General features: G+C 38.2%; 1 protein-coding gene across 2 annotated transcripts; it reads left to right on the forward strand.

Annotated features, from left to right (window-relative positions):
- Positions 1-2,192: 2,192 nt before the first annotated feature.
- Positions 2,193-7,411, forward strand: LOC133729488 (uncharacterized protein YNL011C-like). 2 transcript variants are annotated; one of them, XM_062157024.1, is made up of 13 exons: positions 2,195-2,553; positions 2,638-2,770; positions 2,933-3,029; positions 3,149-3,192; positions 3,394-3,550; positions 4,081-4,152; positions 5,093-5,176; positions 5,490-5,591; positions 5,971-6,018; positions 6,186-6,311; positions 6,606-6,698; positions 6,864-7,062; positions 7,158-7,411. In XM_062157024.1, the coding sequence occupies exons 1-12, from the start codon at positions 2,256-2,258 to the stop codon at positions 6,981-6,983; spliced, it is 1,374 nt and encodes a 457-aa protein (XP_062013008.1). In that variant the 5' UTR covers positions 2,195-2,255; the 3' UTR covers positions 6,984-7,062; positions 7,158-7,411. The 2 variants fall into 2 exon arrangements, with proteins under 2 accessions (XP_062013007.1, XP_062013008.1); XM_062157023.1 differs by lacking the exons at positions 6,606-6,698; positions 6,864-7,062; positions 7,158-7,411 and adding an exon at positions 6,403-6,540 and having other exon boundaries at positions 2,193-2,553.
- The last annotated feature ends 1,863 nt before the right edge of the window (positions 7,412-9,274 follow it).

Consider the following 9,274-nt stretch of genomic DNA (forward strand, 5'->3'; position numbering starts at 1 on the left):
CACATTGGTGACGACTCCGTCCCTCCTCCAGTTCACGGTTGCGTTGGAGAGGTCCTCATCTTTCATATTTTGGTACTTGAAAAATGAACTGGAGTTTGTGGTGGTGGTGTTGGGAATGTTGAACGAACCAAGATATCTGGAGCGGAAGAATTCCGCGAGTCAAATCACCAAACGAATTGGTGCGTTGGATGAAATTCTCTGACCCTTTGCTGTTGAATAACTGGATATTCTTGGAGTTGTTCTGGAATATGGCGAAACGCCTTTCCTTCTCTGAGTTGTTCGCGTAAACACGTTGGTACTTCGCCATCCATTGCTCAAATTTTTGGGTAATATTCATGGGACTATTTGGTTCATCAGACAGTATTGCTCTAGAGGACGCTTCGGATATTGTCAAAACCCCTACCAAGGTGATGCATAATGCTATTATTTCAAAAGGTTTCTTTGGAGAGGCCATTGTTGTGATCAGAAAAATAAACAAAGAGAACGAGCTACTGTTTGCGTTGTGTGAGCAAGCATGCATCGTCTCGCTAAAATAGAGAGAGCTAAGGTTGAAATCCAGGAAAAGGAAAAGAAGGAAAATTTGGTAATTAATTAAACAAAAATCCTATGATTTTATGTTAATCAATTGAGAAATTTGGTGATACGTTAATCAATTAATGTAATTTACTGAGTTAATTATATGCACAATTTGACCAAGAAAATAATGGAAATGGGATTCTTAGTGATATGGTAGATTTGAATTCCCAAATCTGGAATTCACTGACTAGGGAAGTGGAACTAGGCTGGAATTCTCACCAATTTAATCAATGCCCAAATGTAAATTTGGAATCAAGAGATATAAATTGTTCTATTTACTTCCTTTTTCTATATTTTCTGGAATCCCGAGAAAATGAGATTGTGGTAAAATAAAACTTAGATTGATTGTGGTAGAATAAATTTGGATAACACGAGAAAATGAGATATGCACCGAATCAAGAAGCTCAAACAAATCCTACCACAATTTAATAATCTTTCAGATCCAAAGGGCACGCAATCAATTGTAAAATAATATGCATCGAAAGGTCGAAACCTTTACTTTCTTATAAAACCCTAGCTCTCAATCGTCTCTTTTCTAGGGCAATAACTTCAACCAAAAAATCACAATGCATCTTCACTACCTCCTTGTACTGTTTGCTCTTTTCCTCGCTGCTGTTGCTCAAGATTCTGATTTTGCTCCAGATACTGGTGGTCATCAGCCCCTTCAGAACCCTGCCACTGACCCCGATGTAAAAGAGATCGTGGGCTTCGCCGCTCAAGATTATGATTTTCTGGAAGATACCGGTGGTTATCAGCCCCTTGAGAACCCTGCCACTGACCCCGATGTAAAAGAGATCGTGGACTTCGCCATCTCGGAGATCAACTTCCAAAGCTTGAAGAACTTGGTCCTCAAGGGAATAGTCCGGGCGGAGCTGCAGATGGTAGAGGGACTCAATTATCATCTTGTGATTGAAGTCATGGACCCTGAGCATCCTAACACAATTGAGGAGTATGAGTTCACTGTCCTTACTAGATATTGGGATAATATTCAGGTATTGAAGTCATGGAGATTATGTCTATATGGATGCTAGGCTATAAACTGGTGTAAGTGGTGTGGAGCATGCCAACTTCCGTCGATTTCATTTTTGTGTCTTTATTATTATCAAGAAATTGACGTTATCATTAGTAGTTGTTATTTGATATTCAGACTGGTTATGTTTCTCCACAATACAAAAGTAGTCTACTCCATTCGCATCTAGAAGAAAAACAAAAAGAAGTCGCGCAAATCACCCAAGATAAGAAAACAACCTAGTGGGGAAAACTTTTAGAAATTTAATAACCAAAAATGATGTTTTCAGAAATGCTAAAACAAAGTAGAAAGAGCGTTTCACAATACAATTTCAAGTCTACTGAGGAACACAACGGCCGGAAAGAGATATATTTCATGATGAGTGTTAATCAATTGTCAGATACATGACCTATGAACATTGTACCGGCTTGCTTGAAAGATAAACCCTTGTCCGTTAAACTTGGTGTTGGGCGAGGGGATCAGCTGTCCCGAAATTCCTAGTCCCTACCCTGTCACCTTGACACCTGTCCATTAAGTATACACGCGACTAACTTTAAAAAAAAAAAAAAAAAAAAAAAACAAACAAACAAACAGAAAAGAGTGATGGGAAGGATATGTGCCGCTCCAAAAAAAAAAAAAAGGAAAGGCGGTAAAGGAAAGACGCGGGAATATGGCGGAGATTTCGTTGGGTCCCTTTCCCTCTCTGTTTCTCACTCTCAATCTTCCCCAGTTTCCCTCCTCCACCAGATCTCACTCCATGTCGACTCTCCGCTCCCAAAACCCTAACCCTTCCTGCTCCTCCATTCCCAATCCCACCCCCGCCGCCCAGCCTTCCCTCCTCGTCTTCTCCGGCGGCACCGCCTTCAACGGCGTCGTCGAGGACCTCAAGACTTTCACCACCCGCGTCGCCCACGTCCTTCCCGTTTCCGACGACGGAGGCAGCACCGCCGAGATCGTCCGCGTCCTCGGTAATTTCTACCGTTTTTTCGTTTCGAAATTGGATCTGTTTTTGCTTGGGGATTAGTGTTTAGAGGTGTTTATTGTGTGATTAGGTGGTCCGGCCGTCGGAGATATACGGTCCAGGTGCTTGAGATTGGCCGATAAAAGCACCTCCGAGGCCGTCGCCGTCCGGGAATTGCTCGGTCATCGTTTACCGCTTGATGCACGCCAAGCCAAATCCGAATGGTAATACATTTAGGGATTGCATTTGAAATGATTAAGCCTTGTTTTACTGTTTGACATTTGTAGGTGATGTAATTATATTTCCTAAATTACTCTCATTTACTTGCTAGGTGTTACTGTGGTGGGGGTATTGAGTAAAAGTATGCTGAGTTGAGAATTTGACAGGTATGATATTGTGGAAGGAGAACACAATTTATGGACAGGAGTATCAAAGCCCTATAGGGAAACCATTCGAGCTTTTCTGGTTTATTTTCAGAATCAGGTGAGTATCCGAATGGCATCGCTGTAATGTTTTTTCTAAAGTGGCTGGAGAACACTCTTTCCAAGTGCTGCTAAACTTTTCTGAACTACTTGAATTGTATTTTTTTTTTTCAAATACAGATTCTCCGTCGATCTGATGAATCGTTTTGCTTCAGTAATGGCAGGTATGAATCTTGAGAACAGCTGTCATCTGATGTTTTCTGTTTGTTTCTTTCTGGTGCTTAAGTGAATTAGCGAATGTTAGCTATCACAGTTTTTTTTCTTCTCCCTAGTAGACGTTTTTTAGATAATGTACCTTATCATAACTGGATTTCACTGTGTGATTATATTATTCCTTTACTGAATTGGCTCCCAAATTTTTGCAGCATTGGGAATTTCTTCTTTGCAGGAGCACGTGTATTTTTTCGGTCTTTGGATGCTGCAATATTTTTGTTTTCTCGAGTGTCAGATATCCCATCAGAAAGTCTGGTTCTTCCAGTGATTTCTACTAATGACAGGCTTACATTAGGATGTGAATTATCGGTATGATTATTGGCATACACTTCATGTGCTTTTCAAGACCTATGCATGCATGTGCTTTATATCGTGGTATTGGTTTTTAAATTGATCAGGTGCAACATATGTATTTACCTATAAATCATAGTTGAATTCATTATATGTTCAATGCGACGTCTGGCAATCATCTTTATTAGTTCCTGTTTGCATATCCATCACCGGCAACTTGAGTTTATTCTCCTTTTCTTTTGTCAAACCTTGAAAGCCTGGTGAAGGTGGGCTTTGCTCCCACTGCCTTTGTTCCAGTTCAAAGGGCTTTACTCTTATGAAAAAAAAAAAAAAAAAGTTCAAGAGACTTTTACCCCATACTCCTAGACACCTTCTAATTTCTGGAACTTCTGGAAGATATTTGAAAATAACTATTTGCTCATGAATTGATTGATCCTTGTTGAATTCTTTTCATATCCCATCATCAGTTCAAGTAGCTAGTATAGTATAGCTTGCAAGATTGTGCTGATATTTGATCATGCTGATTTTTTTGTGCTGTTTATTTCTAGGATGGAACTATAATACGAGGGCAGAATGAAATTTCTCATCCAACCAATGGATATATGGCACTTGTCAATAAGGTATGTTAATATAGTTTTCATGATCTGGATGTCTGAACATATTGGTTTTGGTTTTCTGTTAGAAGTATTTCGAAAGTTTGAATTTGTACTAACTACCAAGACATGGAACTATTTAGAATGTTTCACACCATCAAATACATAAAGTGGTATTGGGAAGTTGAGTGTTTTAGTATCAGTGCTGTGGAGGTATGTTCCTCTATGGTGGTAATGGTGTTGTTATCGATGAAATACTGCTGCTCGAAGGAGGGAAAGAGTTTTTTTTTTTTTTTTTTTTTTTAATTTTAAGTTTCAAAGATTATAATTTTTTCAATTTTTTTTTTCTTAGACTTTATGAAGTCTAGATGGTCTTGTCAGTTCTATTGATGAGTATCAGACCAACAATTCATTGACTGTGTTTGGACCTGCTAATCTGATACCGAGGACGACTCTGAACCTGGACGTAACAGAGGATTGGCAGCATAAATTGAAGGAAATGAATTCCAAGGAGCATTTAACTTGAATATGGAATTCCCAGGCCTTGGAATTAAGAACCCTTGGTGAAGCTGCAGTCAATAGCTAAATATAGCTATCTTTAGTTTCTAGTTTGAATAATTAGTCTTTCTGTTTTCCCTCCCTCATCCTATAAAAGACAGTTCTCTTTTCAATTGTAACCAGACTTGATCATTATCAGAAATAATATTCAAATTGGAGAAGAAGTTCTTCCCATTTGTATTCAAACTCTTATCTCTTAGGTGGATTCCTAGAGTGGCGAGTTTCGCTCTTATCTTCTTGGTGGATTCCTTGGAGTGGCGAGCAGAATCTAACAAAAACTCATCTCTTAGAGAGCTGAGTTCTGCCGCTGTGATTTTCCTGCATCATAATCGAATCTAATAATTTAACCAGCCAGCTTCTACTCACCTGATTATCATATCTAATTGAAGTGATGGCTTATTGTGGACAGGGAAGCTCTTCAGCTCCTGCACTCTCTTCGAGGATAAAGAGGGTATTCTACATGTCAAGTGAGGGCCAAAACTTGCTTCATGAGGTGAATGATACAGAATAAGGTTTTCTTTTCTGTGCTGTGCCATGTTGCAATTATCTGTTTTTCTTCTTGTTCTTGTACTTACATGGGAAGGCCCTTCATTTGAGTCTTTCTTTAAATCACTATCCTTTTCTCTAATACTTCCAAGGTATTTAACATTCTAAAGATTTCAACTTCACGAAAATATATTGGTCTGCCTCCCGATTTTCCTAAAGATCCAAATGCTTTCATATTCTATGAAGTTTATGTTGGTTGTCTATGTGCTTATGCAATTCCTGAAATCAGAACTCATATAAATGTTTTTCTTGATGAATAGGTCTTCCCTGCTCCAAACCCAGCTGTGATGGATCAGCTACGTAATGTGGATTGCATTGTTTATGCCATGGGTTCTCTCTTTACTTCCGTTTGCCCATCACTGGTAACTTTAATGCCCAATATGTTACACTTTCTTTTTGTTTCTTTTTTTAATTATGTAGTTGAAACAAATTTTTTACCTGACCTCTAATTATGTTTAAGAAGTCGTGATATTTATTGTTTTTGCTGTTTTTTATTCTCCATGGAGATATTATAAGATTTACCTTTTCTTTTGAATCAAATTGTTCTTGAGCAACAATATTACATCCATGATCCTATCTTGCAGGCTGCATCTAAAAGTCTACTTCTTAATTTAACAGTGATTTACATTTGCTGCTTTTTCCTTATGAAGATTCGAGAGCCCAGCTGATGCTTGCTTGATTTGAAATTTGAGAAACCTTTATGATTTTATTCTTTTTCATTTCTCATGTCTCATTTCTTAGGTATTAATTGGCATTGGGGAGATTATATCTTCAAGGTCCTGCCCCAAGGTACCAGTCATCACACTTTTAATCTACACATGTCACAGATACAAGTGTCATTACACAGCCAAATTTCCAATGTTCTCCAGATTTGTCTTATGGATAGACATAAACAGCCACAGTATTTTTGCCTGTCTAGTTATTTATTGAATTAACTTAATTTGTCGTGATACTAGGTACTTTTGTTAAATGGTACCCATGATCGAGAGACAAGTGGCTTCTCAGCTTCTTGCTTTGTAACTGCTATTACAGATGCACTAAATCGAACATATGGAGCCCCTCATAACTGTCTCAAAAACCTTGTAAGTTACTACATTACTAGTCTCTTTTTTTTTTTTTTTCACTACAATTTTTGTGGAATGACTAAACTAAAACAAGAACTCTTCAATATAGAATATTGGACAAGCTATGCATAAGAATTAAATGCTTTCTCAAACTCTTTGTGGCATACTGTCCCAATTGAACATAGCTGGGTATGGTTGCCCTGGTTTTCCTTCGGACATACTACTTTTAGGTGCATCTAATTTTTACATTTCTTTGTTGATTTAAAATTAAGCAAACATTTAATTTATTTTAAATTTCATATTTTGATGCAGCCCAGTCATTATATCAATACCCTCTTGGTGCCCAAAGATGGTGAGATACCTGTTAATGTTCAATGCTTAGCTGACCAAGGAATTTTTGAAGTGGTATGTATGCTTTGAACTGCACTTCTTAACAGTTTGCCTTGAATGGGTGGTTTGGTCTATCGATTTCCATTTTGTGTGCGTGATGCCTTGACTGCCACAAATATCTCTATTGTTATATGGACATCAAAGCTCTGACATGAGTGTGTGTTTTTTTTTTCCTTGCAGATTGTTGTTGACTCTGTACATGATCCAAAAGTAGGCGTGGTATTTGACCCCAAGTCGTTAATACAAGCCCTTGATGATTTGATAGGCAGACACATGCCTACAAATGTTAAGGTGGTCTAAATGACGACATTGCAGAGAAAATGTTCAAACCTGAGCATAGTTTCATGTGGCTTTTGTTCATAGTTTCATGACTGTTGAGGTACAAGTTTAATAGCAAATCACTTGCTAGTTCATGTTTCCAGAGATTTCCCCCATTACTGGTTATTCTAAAAATTTAACTGTGTTTGATTTCAGGAATACTTATCTGCTTTAATTGTTAATTGATCTTCACTTGCAAGCAGCAAATTTGGTACTTTTATCGGAGATGTTGCAGGCTCAATTCAATTGAACTGCATCAAGTTTATGATCAAAAGATCAGAGAATGCAGTACCTCTCACTAGATGTTTTTAGATGCTGTACAGAATCGAGTTTGATATTTATGAACTGGAAAAGAAAGAAAATGTCTGTCACTGCAATCATATGATTATGCTTGAGGAAATTGATTCTTATGTATATAAATGTTTTCTGTGTCTATATTGTCTTGTACACGCCAACACAAACTCGCTAAGGCCTAAGCATAAGGAATATTGGTTTCAAAATTTATAGTTTTTGTTTTTCCTATTGAAAAAGCAAATCCTTTTCAAAATCTTCAAATTCAGGTAATCTCGAAGCTATTATATGGTGTAGCAATATAGGAATTTGAAACAATTCGCACAAGCATATTCAGGGCTCGGGAGTGTTCGATAGATAGTCGAAGCAAGCAGTGCTAGTGTGCTACATATGCTCTTATATCCAAATTGCACAGCAAGGTAGAAAATTGCATCAAAACGGGAAAAAAAAAAATGGCATAGCAAGGTAGACAATTGCATCCAAACGAAAGTTTAAGGTAGACAATTGAATCCTTCATCCAATACAATAGATTGTGAAATCATCGCTAATTAACTTGATGGAAGGATTCCAGTTTCCTGAAATTCAGCCAAGGTCTATCCCAGACATGACACTCATAATTCAGAATTGGGCTAGTAGGCAAGGACTCATCCCTGACCGCAATGACAAGATAATAACTCATTCCTTCTACGACCTGATCAAGGCCACTGACCACTTTCTGGAACACCAACGTTTTCCCGGATTGCTTATTGAACTCGGAGACAGCGAACTCGGCGATCTCTTTCACCTCGGGGTCGTTGATGTTAACGGGCCGGCGTGCACCAATTACTGGACCGAAGGAAGCATCGAAGGAAACAGCACCAACGGCGAGGAGAAAACCAAAGAGAAAGAGGGAGAGGAGGAGGCAGATTGGACGCATCGTGATGGCTTGCGGTTGGGGAGGCTACTCAGGCTAGGCTTGGGCTGCGTACGTTGTTGTTTTCTATTTTTTTGAAAGGAGGGCTGCGTTGTTTATATAGCAAGTAATTAGAGTCCTAGGCGATTAAGGCGTATGTGCATTGGTAACATTTTGAGCAAACTGCAATATAATAGACTTTCCAAGCTCAGAATTCAAAACGAACCGATAATATAATTCGTTTAAGTTTTGATTTTTTACCAAACAACGAACCGAAGGTAATTGACTCCACCTTATTTTCTATATAATTTTTCTCTTTTCACCGTCTTCGATAAAGAACTATATTGTTCATCCAAAACATAGCCGCCCTTGGCTTGAGTGGCTTCTGTTTTCTTCCATGCCGGCCGCTGTCGGCCTCCCCTCTAAGTCGAGGTATTTGAATACAACTATGTGCTAATTCTTTTCGTAGCCCATCATCAGTTCAAGTAGCTAGTATAGTATAGCTTGCAAGATTTTGCTGATATTTGATCATGCTGATTTTCTTGTGCTGTTTATTTCTAGGATGGAACTATAATACGAGGCCAGAATGAAATTTCTCATCCAACCCAGGGATATATGTCACTTGTCAATAAGGTATGTTAATATAGTTTTCATGATGTGGAAGTCAGAACCTATTGGTTTTCGTAGTTAGAAGTTTTTTTTTTTTTTGGCCAGTCTGTTAGAAGTATTTTGATAGTTTGAATTTGTAGCGAAACTTGGTATCGAGAACTTGATTGTTTTGGTGTCAGTGCTGTGGGGGCACGGTCCTCTGTGGTGGAAATGGTGTTGTTATCGATGTAATAGTGCTGCTCTAAAGAGGGAAAGAATTTTGTTTGAATTTTAAGTCTCAAAGATTATACTTTTTGATATTTTTTTTTTGCCCTTTAAAGTGGCTTTATTGAAGTCTATATGGTCTTGTCAGTTCCATGTTGCGTTTCAGACGACCAATTAATCGACTCTGTTTGAACATGCTAGTTGAATCTAGTAAAAACTGTAAAATAACCAGCCAGCGTCTACTCACCCCATAATCATATCTAGTAATTAGCATGTT

The sequence above is a fragment of the Rosa rugosa genome, chromosome 2 (genome assembly GCF_958449725.1).
Source record: "Rosa rugosa chromosome 2, drRosRugo1.1, whole genome shotgun sequence".
Classification (NCBI taxonomy): Eukaryota; Viridiplantae; Streptophyta; class Magnoliopsida; order Rosales; family Rosaceae; genus Rosa; species Rosa rugosa.

What these genes read in the sequence shown, in the direction of transcription:
- LOC133729488 (XM_062157024.1), top strand. Translation starts at nt 2,256, where the DNA reads ATGGCGGAGATTTCGTTGGGTCCCTTTCCCTCTCTGTTTCTCACTCTC. An exon ending in TGGTTTATTTTCAGAATCAG is followed by an intron (nt 3,030 to 3,148) that starts GTGAGTATCCGA and finishes TTTCAAATACAG; the next exon opens with ATTCTCCGTCGATCTGATGA. An exon ending in CTTCAAGGTCCTGCCCCAAG is followed by an intron (nt 6,019 to 6,185) that starts GTACCAGTCATC and finishes TCGTGATACTAG; the next exon opens with GTACTTTTGTTAAATGGTAC.